The 12,796-nt window shown below is 50.1% G+C and overlaps 1 protein-coding gene across 1 annotated transcript; it reads right to left on the bottom strand.

The window, feature by feature from the left end:
• Nucleotides 1–1,365: 1,365 nt before the first annotated feature.
• Nucleotides 1,366–6,186, bottom strand: LOC308105224 (clathrin heavy chain 1-like; the record flags this gene model as incomplete). The annotated part of the gene is made up of 1 exon (XM_080455859.1): nt 1,366–6,186. One exon carries the CDS (start codon nt 6,184–6,186, stop codon nt 1,366–1,368), a length of 4,821 nt encoding a protein of 1,606 aa, XP_080311985.1.
• Between the last annotated feature and the right edge of the window lie 6,610 nt (nt 6,187–12,796).

Raw genomic sequence — 12,796 nt, 5'->3', positions numbered from 1 at the left:
AGTGTAAGATAGTATATGATAATATAATATAGTAGGCTACAACAATAATGTGTATACAGTATATAATGGTATAATATAAGAATGTTAAGATAATATACAGTATAGTGTAGTGGTATAGTGTAATGTAGGCTCATTTAGGCCACGACCAGAGCCTTTTCTGGCGTGTTCGAGACAACCGCCTATCCGACCGACTCGACGCCGGACACTCCCTCGGGTTGTCCGTGACACGTATGGCCAATTTGAAGTCGGTCAGTCGAACGTTATTGTTGACTGACACGGATCACTCAGATGGATTGAATGAATCCACAGGAAGTGATGGCCATACGTTCACGCAAGGCATGGGAACACTGGGAACTCGTGGACATACTGTGTAGGACGTGAACAAAAACGTGTGGGATTCAATGTGAGTCTGGTGAACGTTTGAACAAGATCTGTGGACGATCGGTCCTGATCTCCTGCAAGACAGACGGACAGACCCTCTTGTGATTTAAATCATTTCCTTTGACAAAATAAATAAAATGCCAGTCCTGCATGACAGCTTTAAAGTAAAGTAAAATAAATAAGGCAAAATAAAACATTGTGTTGGGTTGTGTCCTGTATAGTGCTTAGAATACAGTGGTGGCATACTACTACTACTACTGCTACTACTACTACTGCTGCTACTGCTGCTACTACTACTACTACTACTACTACTACTAAGAAGAAGAGAAAGAAGTGGAAAAAGAAGAAGCTGATGATGGATGGATGGGGCCTTTACTGCAATGATACTCAAAGTGAGGTTCGGGGACCCCCAGGGGTCCTTTGAGGGGTTTTCAGGTGGCTGCCGCACCATTTGGTTCCAGCCGATAGATAGTCTGGAACCAAATGAACCCGTGAAGAGGTTATGTGATCCTTCAATTTAAAAAAGCTTGAGAACCACTGGCCTATAATGCATATCAAACCACAGGGGTCCTTGATGTTAAAAAAAAGGACGACAATCACTGCCAGAGTATCAGTCACTGTATACAATATACAGTATACAATCACTGCCACACTCTGAGTAGCCTGCCCACCGCGTCTGATATCTGGTCTAGAGGGGCGGATTCAAAAACACAGGAGAAAACATCCGTGGGCTCCCATTGGTTCACCGATCTGTGCGGCTGCCCCGCCCCGCTCCGCGCCCCTCCTCCACCCCCAATGTGCAGCCCAGAGCCCTGACGTCACAATATTTGGCCCACTGCACTCTGGTTGGTTGGGGAAATGAAAGGTTGACTCCCACTTCCTATGCCAAAAATGTCAACAGCTTGGTCCAGGCTTTCTTTTTGAGCAAAACGAGAAGGAAAATAAAAGCCTGGATACCGAGGCTACTGCAAGAGCGACCAGATTTTAACCAGGCTTTTCACCAGGCTTCAACCAGGCTTTCACCAGGCCCTCCATACTGTCCACCTTGCCGAGGTACTCGCGCGTCACCTGGATGAAGTAGGGCATGGCGAAGTCCATGATGTTGTGCCTCCAGGCCATCTCCAGCACCACGTCGGGCCGCAGCAGGGCGTGGCAGTTGAAGAGGCAGGCGGCGAAGCACTCCTTCATGCCGGCCTGGACGAACCAGGCCAGCAGCTCCTCGGCCAGCTTCTGGTCGTTGGACTGCGCGGCATACTGCATGGCATCCTTGTACTGTTCGTCCTTCAGACACACCTCCACGCTCTCCTTCCAGCGGTCGCTGGCCTTGAACAGGTAGCCGGCGATGACCCGGAACTCCCGCGCCTTGTGCTTCTGCAGCCGCTCGGCCAACGCGGCGCCGTCAAAGTTGTCGTGCGCCTCGACGGAGGCGCGCAGCGCCTCAAAGTCCTTCTCGGCCACGAACAGGCCGTTGAGCGCCTCGTTGACGGACCTGTCGTTGCTGTGGCGCTGCGCCGACAGCAGGTAGGGCTTGACGAGGGGCAGCTCGTTGGCCTTGGCGAAAAGGTCGACGACGCGGTTGTGGTCCAACCGGGGGGTCAGCGCCACCAGCAGGTCGTTCAGCAGGTAGCGCTTGAACTCCAGGTAGAACTGGACGGCCTTGTAGCACAGCTCCACGTTGGCCACCTTGACGATCGTCTCCTTGAACTGTGCCTCCTTCCACGCCACCGTGGCGTGGCTCATCATGGTGACGGCGGCGTTGTCAAAGTCCTCGTACTTATCGTACAGGAAGACCAGCTCGGCCCACTGGTGGGCCTGCTCCGCGGCCCGCAGCACCTTGGGGATGTCGACGCGTGACCAGAACACCTCCAGGTACTCCTGCATCATCTGTGGCTTGAACTTGGCGTAGAGGAGGGCCAGCTCCGTGTACATGTCCATGTGCGTCTGCTCCAGGCCCAGGGCCGCCTCCAGCGCGGCCATCAGCTCCTTGAAGTGACCGCGCTCCTGGTAGTAGCCGACCAGCTCCTCCAGCTCGCCGGCGTGGACGATGACGTGGAGGCCGCACATCTGCGCCAGTCGGAACTCCTTCCCGTCGACGCAGGCGAAGCACACCTCCTTCCAGGTGGCGGTGCTGTTGGCCTTGCGGGCCGCGTCCGCCGCCGCCAGGTACTCGCCCATGTGCACCAGAGTCGAGGCCACCCGCCCGAAGTCGGACAGGCTGTTGTACAGCGACTTGGCCGGCGCATAGAGTTTCTCGGCATAGCAGCGGTCGGCGACTCGTTGGACGTCTGCGTCGTGGGGTCGGTCGATGAAGTCCTCCAGCTCCGCCAGACAGTTGGTCTTGGCCAGGGCGAAGAGCAGCTCCGTCTCCACGTAGGACTCGTGGGCCTTCTTGCGGGCCATTTGCAGGAACCTCGCCAAGTCCTCCCAGTTGCCGCTCTGATCGGCGGCCTGCACCACCTCCACGCACGCGGACGAGTCGTCGGCTTTGACGTAGGAGGCGATGGCATCCCTGACGAGGCCCTTCTGCAGTAGAGCCTTGGCCAGCGAGCTCCAGACGGCCGGCTCGTCACAGTGCTCCGCAAACTCGTAGGCCCGCGCCAGGTTGCCGACGTGCTCGATCAACACCTGCACAGCGGATGTGTTGACGTTGGACTTTTGGAAGACGGCGAAGGCCTCCTCGTAGAGGCCGTTGCTGACGGCCATGTCGGCGATGTCCTGGGCGTCATAGTTGTCCAGCCTCTGGACGTACTCCATCACGCGCGTGCGGTCGGCCTTGATCGCCATCAGGATAACCAGGTTCTGGAGGTTTCTGTGCTCAATGAAGTTGGAGTTGTCCAACACCATCTTCTCCAGCAGCTCGACGATGAGCTTGTTGGGCAGCTCCGCGGCCATGAAAGCCTTGATTATGACCGACACCTCCTCCGGGTCACGGGTTTCCGACAGGACCGTCTGCACCACGTGGTCGATGAGCGGCCGCCTAAAGGGGTTGGTCTCCTGCAGCACGCTGGCCCACAGCTCGGGGACGTTGCGGCGCACCAGGTAGCGGGACAGGCTGTTGAATAGCGAGTTGTCGTTGCAGACGCTGATGATCTCCTGGTCACACTTCCCTCTCATGTAGGCCATGCAGGCCAGGTGCGGGTCTCTCTTCTCGCAGTACTTGCCCACCACGCGGCTGTCGTAGTAGGGGTTCTCCATGAGGAAGCACTCGGGGCTGTTGCCGCAGTCGATGTAGACCTTGGCCAGGGCGTTATGGGTGGCCGGCTCCTCGCAGCCGTCGCGGAGACGAGCCTCCAGCCAGGGACGGAGAAGGTGCAGCCGGTTCCTCTTCTCCATCTCGGCCACCAATTCGTCGGTGGAGAACTCTCCTCCTCCCGCTCCCGGGATCAGGCCTTTGATCACGTCCTCGGAGCAGTCAACATCCAGCAGAGCTCCAACCACCGCGGGCAGGCGGCTGGGGTTCACCTCCCGCACGTACACCTCAATGCACCTGTGCAGCTTGTTGTGGTAGAAATAGAGGACCAGGTCGCGGACCAATTCAAAGCGGTCGCAGACGAAGATGAGCGGCAGCTGGTCGGAGAGCTTGGCCTCCATGAGGAAGTTCTTGACGTCCTCAGGGTTGTAGTGGTTGCTCTCCTTGCAGATCGTCTCCACCTTCTTGATCTGGCCCATCCGGCAGGCCGCTTGGATGTACTTGAAGTGGACCTCCGGGTCCTGGCTGGAGTTCACGATGGAGCCCAGAAAGTGGTAGAGACCGTCTGAGCTGCTAAAGGACTCAAAGAGCTCCGTCAGGGATTTTGTGGAGAGTCGCTCATGGTACTTGGACGCCACCTGGACGCAGATCTGCAGATTCTGCTGTACGCACGCCGACAGCATGGCTCTGAGACACTCCAGAGAGTCTTCCACCGACAGGGAGCCAAAGAAGTTGACCAGCTTCTCTGCGTCGAACAGCTGTGCCTGCCCTAAGGCCCGCTTAATGTCCGACAGGTCGGTGTAGTGCTCCAGCGCCCTCTGCAGGAGACCCGCCTTCTCACACAGCCGGGCGATGTCTGTGCGGTCATAGTTGGTGAACGTCTGGCTGCCCAGGATGGCATCGGCGACCTGGGGGTCGTGCATGAGGTTTATCTCCAGCAGACGGGTCTGCAGAGGGCCCTGCGAGGGCTTGTCGTTCTTCAGGGTGTCCAGGAGGAAGGAGGTGCACTGCTGGATCAGGTTGAACTCCACGAACACGTCCACAATCTGTGCCACGTCAGCCGTTGACATCTCGTCTCGGACCAGCATCTGTGCGTACTGCAGGCCCTGCTCCGGGTTGATCTGCACCACGTTCCTGAAGCTCTGGATGACCTTGTTGTGGACGTTGGTCCTCATGTAGATGCCGAGGGCCAGGCTGGGGTCCACAGCGTTCACCAGGTCGCCCAGCTCCTCGGAGCACTCCAGCTTGTCCTCCTTCAGCCACTTCTCCAGCAGCGGCTTGTTGCCCTGCTGCTGCAGCACCATGCGGCACAGCTCCAGGGACTCGAAGCGGTTGAGCCGGCTCTGCTCCATCAGGATGCTGAAGTACTGCAGAAGAGGGGAGCTCTGGCCCGGCTCGGCCGGCATGCTCATGAAGCGGCAGACGGTGTCCTGCGTGCGCAGGAGGCCCTTCGGCGCCGTGGCGGCCACCTTCGCCGCTTCGGCGTAGTTTCTGCTGGAGAAGAGGTCGTTGAACCGGCGCTCGAAGAGCTCCTCGGCGCCGCACAGGTTGTTGCGCACGGCGATGCGCAGGGCCAGGTCCGGTTTCTCCATGACGTTGGTGATGTACGCCACGATGTTCTTCTCCTCCACGCACACCGACAGCACCTGGCCCTTCCTGTTGACCCCCATGACGCCAGCGGTGGCGCCGTGCGGTGCCGTGACGAAGATGGACTCGTTGCTGATGCGGTTGGTGTAGATGGGCGTGGCCGTCTCCAGGTCGTACAGGTGCATGTAGCCGTATTTGGTGATGAGGAAAACCACGTCCTGCTTGGAGCCGATCTGCAAGGCGACGGGGAAGTCGTTCTGAGCCTCCGGGGGGAACGTCACGTCCACGGACCTCTTGGGGAAAGGCTGGTTGCCGGTGGGAGGCGCGCCCACCTCGACGATGTGCAGCTTCCCTCCGGCCTGCTTTCTGACGGAGAAGCAGAACAGGGTCGACTCCTCTTTGTTGGCCTCCATCTTGAAGTGGGCGAAGCCGGCAGCGTGGCCCTCGATGTGCTGGGACACCTTCCTGTCCACCGAGTACAGCTGCATGGCGCCCACCACGCGGCCGCGCTGCACCGAGATGCCCACCAGCACCAGCCACCGGCGGCTTACGTCCATGTGGTAGTTGATGATCTGGCAGCCCGCCAGGCTGGCGTGGCGCTCGAACACCTTGGCGGGCTGCGCGTCGCCCTCCATGCCCCAGTGGTAGACGCCGTGCTCGGTCACGAGCGCCACCGTGTCGAGGGAGATCCACTTCCAGAAGGTCACGTCGTCCGTCATGGTGTGAGCCTTCAGCTTGCTCATGAGCTCGATGTCGAAGATCTGGAGGGTCTTGCCGGCCTTGAGAGCGATTACGTTCCTGCCGGGGTTCATGATGGCGCTGTCGGCGGAGATGGGCCGGCGGATGGGCGTGTCGGGGTCGGCCATGTCGACGATCACCACCTGGGCCTGCTCGCCCACCTTCTCCCGGACGCAGATGAACTTGTCCGACTCCATGGTCAGGGTGCTGAAGCCGATGTTGGCCGGGTTGATGCCCAGTTTCTGGAGCTGGAGGTGCTCCTGGAAGCGGATTGGCAGGGGTTGAGCCATGGCGGCGCTTCCTCACTACCTTCCCCCCTGTTCCTTCTTCTCTTGTCAATAAACTGCAGTCTCCTCTCCCGGATCCCAGCCAGACAGCCAGGGAAAGGTCGGTCTAAAGTCCAAATGAGTAACTTCTGTGTCCGTGGGAGTTCAACAACTATCAGTATAATGATTGCCCTTTGACGATGTTCCACGCTTATATTTGTCTCAGGAAGCAAATGTCATCATCCAGTATGCTGACGACACAACGCTAATGGGCCTGGTTGTCACGACGACAACCAGACACTGACAACCAGGTGTGTATGTGTCCACAGGACTGTAAACAAAGTGCTATTCACATATCTAGTCAACTACTTCTCTAATGTTAGTGATGTACACCAGGGTTTCTCAAAGGTGCCATGATGTAAGTCCAGGGGTGCCACAGCATACTTTGATAATATTTGAAATGTACCAATATCACTTCAGTTTAACCACACTGAGTTGCACTGCTCTTGGTGCGTCCTTGTTCAATACCCCCCCTCTCCCCAGAATAGGGATGCTGGGGTTCAAGTGGTTCAATGTCAAGTATGAAGTTATTTTTAATGTGTCCTAATGGAAACTGATATTCTCTCAAGTTTTCCTACATTTATGTCATATTACGGTACTTTATTTTATTTACCATAATACAACATCAATTTAAGATGATGTAAAGTAACAATGTCATTTAGTGCCGTGGATGAAGAAGTTATTTACAGTGCCCTGAGACAAAAAAGTTTGAGAACCACTGATAACAGAAAGTATTGGTATTGGTATCAAAATGTACTTAAAGTACCAAAAGTAGAAAGCTGTTGTGAGCTTGTAGATCTGCTAATTTCACAATATTTATCTGTGAGTCGAACTAAATGTAATGCCTCAACTCCTACAATTGCTTGTCAGGGTCGGGGTCCCCAGTTCAAATATGATTATGTTGGGGAGAAAACAATACTTTAAATATGAATTTATACAGAAAGCCCACTGATCGTAATGCCCTACTACATGGTGACAGTTACCATCCCACACCTCTAAAAAAGGTATCCCCATGGGCCAATTCAAAAGAATTCGCAGGATTTGCAGTCAAGATGATTCTTTCCAGGTACATGCTGAAGACTTAGAGTGTCGTTTTAAACAGCGTGGCTATCCAGTCCAATGGATTCAACCTGCCGCAGCTCAATTCAATAGATGTACTCAACTTGAATGTTTAAAACCCAAAGAGAAAACAGACAGAAACTGAGAAAAACACATCAAGTATTTTGTTCAATATTCTCCTCTGGGTCACCATTTTGAAGAATTGATCAAGAGGCATTGGTACATTCTAAACTCTGACCCTATTCTTGGCAAGTCTTTTGCAGTCCCTCCCCGCATTGTGTATAAAAGACCACCCAATTTGAGGAACCTACTGGTTAGGTCACACTTACGTCAGGCAACTCCCACACATTTTCTTAGTAATATTCCTGATGGCAATTACAAATGCGGCAGATGCGCTCAATGCAGTTTCACTTATAAATGTCACACTTTTAATCACCCTGTAACAGGTAAATGTTTTAAGATCAGAGGCGTCATCAGTTGCACCAAATCCAATATCATCTACGTGATCAAATGTGTATGTGGGCAAGACATTAACACCCCTGAAAACGAGGATCTCAGAACACAGGAGTGACATTAGAACTAAGGATTTTAGAAATCCTGTGGCAGTACATTTCCATCAAGCCCAACACTGCATCTCTTCATTGAAATATATAGGCATCGAGCGTGTTACATTGCCACCCAGAGGGGGAGACATTGATTCTTTACTCCTCAAAAGGGAAGCCTATTGGATTTCTACTTTGGACACAGTGAAAAGAGGTCTAAATGAATCTTTTGATATCAGGCCATTTCTGTAAACCCCCTTATTAGTCCTACTTTTATATATCTTAGGTTCCCCTCTTCTGTTTTTACCTGGGTATTTACCCCTTATTACTTTTAACATTCCTAATGTCGAATTTTTGCTATTGCCTAGAAGGCCCTTTAATGTAATATTTGTATGTGTATTTGGTGCAGTGACTTACTTTCTCCTCTCTTTTTGTGATCTTCCATAGGGTGCTGGTGACAGGATTTCCTTCCTCCTGGTGCAGCAGTATAGGACATGTTTTTTATGGACAATTACAGGGACCTGTCAGGTTTATCTTGAGCCTTGGCCTGCATTAGTTGTTCTCTTGTTCCGTCATACAATCGTTTACTTGTTTTCTGTCTATTAGTGTTTTCACACACCTTCAGGACACCTATAATAGAGTACGCTCTTAGAGCTGAGTTGTTTTGTTTATCTCCCTGAGATTATTAGGATACTTATGTTGAGGGATTCTAGTGGCGATCCCCCCCCCTATTATTTAGACCCTGTTTAAACAAATACAATTTCATGTCCTATGATGCAGCATGTCACTGTGTCCCCCCTTTGCTATGTTTTAAGTACCTATTCTTTATATTTATAACTAAATGTATTAATCTTGGGAAACTTTAGATGTATTTTTGTTTATTGCTATTTTTGGATCCTGGGATGGGTGCACACTGTTTATCTCCAGAGACTCTTTCTTGATTTGATATATTAGTCAACCTTCTGATTGAGTTGGCAGTGACCTCACTTGCCCTATTGGGGTGAGCCTATCATTGCATAGTAGTACCTATATAAACCTCTGTGTATGCCCTTTTCCACTATATATGTCCTGATGAAGGCCTGAACAGGCCGAAACGTTGACGAGCAATAAATTATGGAGCTTTTTGCAACTACCAGTGTGCAGACTTTATTCTTTTTCATTTTCGTCCCCAGTTCAAATATGATTATGTTGGGGGGGTCCCCAGTTCAAATATGATTATGTTGGGGGGGTCCCCAGTTCAAATATGATTATTTTGGGGGTCCGCAGTTCAAAGATGATGAGGTTGAGGACCATATAGTGGCTGATAACCGATAGAGGGAAGGGATGGGTTGCTATGTAAACACTGGGCACAGTTGCATAGTGGAACTTTACGTACCAGTAGCACAATACCTCAATGTAGAAATACTCTATTAAAAGTATGAGTAAAAGTAGGAGAGAGAGAGAGAGAGAGAGAGAGAGAGAGAGAGAGAGAGAGAGAGAGAGAGATCATTTTGTTTTAAAGCTGACAGGCAGAAACGACAGACTTCGACATCATCAAACTTTTAAGAGGCAGAAATATGACTGAAGGCTGGAGAGAGAGTACACACACTCACACTCACACTCAGACACACACACACGCACACACACACACACACACACACACACACACGCTCAAATGCACGCACATGCACGCACACAGGCGCACGCACACACGACAGACACACACACACACACACACACACACACACACACACACACACACACACACAGGCACGCACGCACAGAATAATGACTCCAGGTAGGGGGATGTCAGGTTGGAGTGATAGGCAGAGAGAGAGAGAGAGAGAGAGAGAGAGAGAGAGAGAGAGAGAGAGAGAGAGAGAGAGAGAGAGAGAGAGCTGACCCAATTGTGTGTGTGTGTGTGTGTGTGTGTGTGTGTGTGTGTGTGTGTGTGTGTGTGTGTGTGTGTGTGTGTGTGTGTGTGTGTGTGTGTGTGTGTGTGTGTGTGTGTGTGTGTGCCTTGCTCGCCCTTAGCTCCATTGCTCTTGCTGGTGGGAGGTCAACAGTAAACAAACCAACATACAGTAGAAGTGTATACAGGGTATCTGCACATTTATAAAGTGACTATATAAAGACATTTTTAAAGTCTAAATGGTCAATTAAGACATATGGAAGAGGCAAGTATCTCACAATAATGGCACCCAGGGATGCAGTGTGTGTGGGGGGGGGGGGGGGGGGTGGGGGGGGAGGTGATATCCCCCCCATTTTTGGGACGAAGAAAAAAGAAAAAACATCATTGTGGGTGGGGCCTGCATTCCCAACTTGCATTGTTCTTCACAGGAGTAGTTGTGAAAATAGCAGATCTACAAGCTCACAATGCCTCGCAGTGCGAGGCATTGTGAGCTTGTAGATCGGCTATTTTCACAATGTTTATCTGTGGAACCGAGTCAAACTAAATAATGCCTACAAGTGCATGTCAGGGTGGAGGGGGGGGGGGGGGGGGTCCCCAGGGTGTCCCCAGGGTGTCCCCAGGGTGTCCCCAATTCATATATGATTATTTTGGGGGTTTCCCACTTCAAATATTATTATTTTGGGGGGTCGTGGAAAGAAAAGTTTAGGAACCCTTGACCTAGTTGCTTGTTGTTGTTTTCATAGACTTGGTAGCTTGTATCTTCCGCAATCTCTGGCAACACGGGCCCCTATAAATACTCCAGTTTTGCCACGCCCCCCCCCCCCCCCCCCCCCCCAGACAGCCGTGCAGCTTTTTGACACAAACAAACTCTTATCAAGATTGTCAGTAAAAACAAAGTAACGATGACACCTTCTAATGTTCAAGTTTAAACACTGGATGGAAGAACAAACTGCTGAGTCATGATGTGTGACAGAGAAGAGGATGTTTTGTTTACAAACTGACTGCATTCTACAACAAAACAGGTGAGTTAGCATAGCTACAGGTAGCTGCTTAGCAGTGTTGGCAGGTCTGCTTGTAAATAAGCGACTTTGGGCTTGTTTTTCTGTGAAGTTGTTAAAATGTTAAAGCATTATATTGTGATAGTAATCATTGCTATATAGTGTTTGTTCAGTAACAGTGTTAAATAGCTCTATATTGTGATAGTAATCATTGCTATATAGTGTTTGTTCAGTAACAGTGTTAAATAGCTCTATATTGTGATAGTAATCATTGCTATATAGAGTGTTTGTTCAGTAACAGGAGTCTCCATGTCTCTCCAGCTCTTTAGTAAACATTTTCAGGTAGGTGGCAACATTTCTGCCAATCAGGAGAGAGTATTAGCTTAATTTATATAGTGTTCCAGTTCCAATGTTGTCTTATCCATTGTCATCACAATTGCCCTTAACATTTTTCCTGTTCTGAGTTCCCTATCCTGTTCTGTGGAGCATAATACATGAAAGCAGTCTTTCCTTGTTTACTGCGCTTACGTGGACTGGTATATCTAATGTGTGTTTTGTGTGTCTGCCCATATATGGAGATCTGTACATATGTCTGTCCTTGTCCATTTTATGGCCAGATCAGTATATGGCCATATATGGGTATATGTGGTTGTGGGAAGTCCTTGTGCAGTGGTAAACATCTGTGGAGATCTGTGTGAAGAAGCCGTGAAAAAAAAACATAAACAAAAAACATATGTGTAGCGAGCGCTGCTGCTAGGATAAAGATACCAAGGATTAGTCGATGACGTCACTGCTAAAATACCAAGGATGTGTCAGTGAAGTCACTGTCATATGATAATTACAGACGATGTTACATTGCGAGGTTTCAAAGACCTGCGCACACACTGCTTTGGTTGTGTATTGTTGCTCTGTTAATATTATAACTCAAGACAACGTCAGGAACAAAGTTTATTATTCACTCTAAACCGTGACTCTTCTTTTGTGACATGATATTCTCTATCTCCCAAAGCCCCATAGTCCACAGCACCCCCATGAGGCACATAAGTACCATTACTGTTGAATGAAGTGTACTCGGGTATGGAAGAATTTTGGCCAATGTGAATCCTGGCCAGCTGGGAGAGGGCAATCGTACTCGGGAACGGTTCGAATCAATCAATCGGACCCATTCTGAATCCGGCCCTTAAAGTAATCAAAACATTGGTTCGTTTGGGCCACAGCTAGAGCCTCTGGTGGTTCTGGACAACCGCCTATCCGACTGAGTCGATTTCCGGGCACTGGCACTCCCTCGGGTCGTCTGCGAAGTCTGTACCGGATTTGCAGTCGGGCGGTCGAACGGTTCTCGAGATACGTGCATTACAGACATACATACAGAGATTCGGTGCATTTATAGTAAGATGTTAGTTTGTCGTCAGTCGCTAATAAAGAACCTGTTAATTAAAACCAGAGAGAGAGAGGGGGGAGAGACAGACAGACAGACAGACAGACAGACAGACAGGCGGTATCTGTCTACTGGAGCATTGAAATGAAGGCTACAGAGTGTAAAATTAAACCTTGTGAAGAGAATAATGATGATTTATGTAAATCATATCAACAGAATAATGATTATTTATGTAAATCATATCAACAAAGCACAGTTAATAAACTGACTCTTATTTCAGATTAATTAGCAGCCAGTCAAGTGTGTCTGTTATAATAAAACATAGTTGAATATTACTTTCTCATTTAATCCATTGTTGATTTGACTTGATTTAATTTGGTTTCCTGGTCAACACTCTATGCAAGTACATATAAGACGATCAATAATCGAATTGAAACATTATGTTCAGTTATTGACGTTTTTTAGACAGTTTTTATGTCAGATGTCAACAGGTCTGTAACTCTGAAAGTGTACAATTGGAACCAAATGGACCATTATGGGTCCATTTGTACACTGTGTCACTATGACTCAGACATAGCCATAAACAAACCCGATACGCCCATATATGGCCGTGTCACTATGACTGAGACATAGCCATAAACAAACCCGATACGCCCATATATGGCCGTGAAAAGGGGGGGGGCGTACAGGGATTGCATCATCAAAA

The sequence above is a fragment of the Gymnoscopelus braueri genome (assembly GCF_963280865.1).
Source record: "Gymnoscopelus braueri genome assembly, chromosome: 17".
Lineage (NCBI taxonomy): Eukaryota > Metazoa > Chordata > Actinopteri > Myctophiformes > Myctophidae > Gymnoscopelus > Gymnoscopelus braueri.
This window is presented reverse-complemented; position numbering and strand designations above follow the sequence as displayed.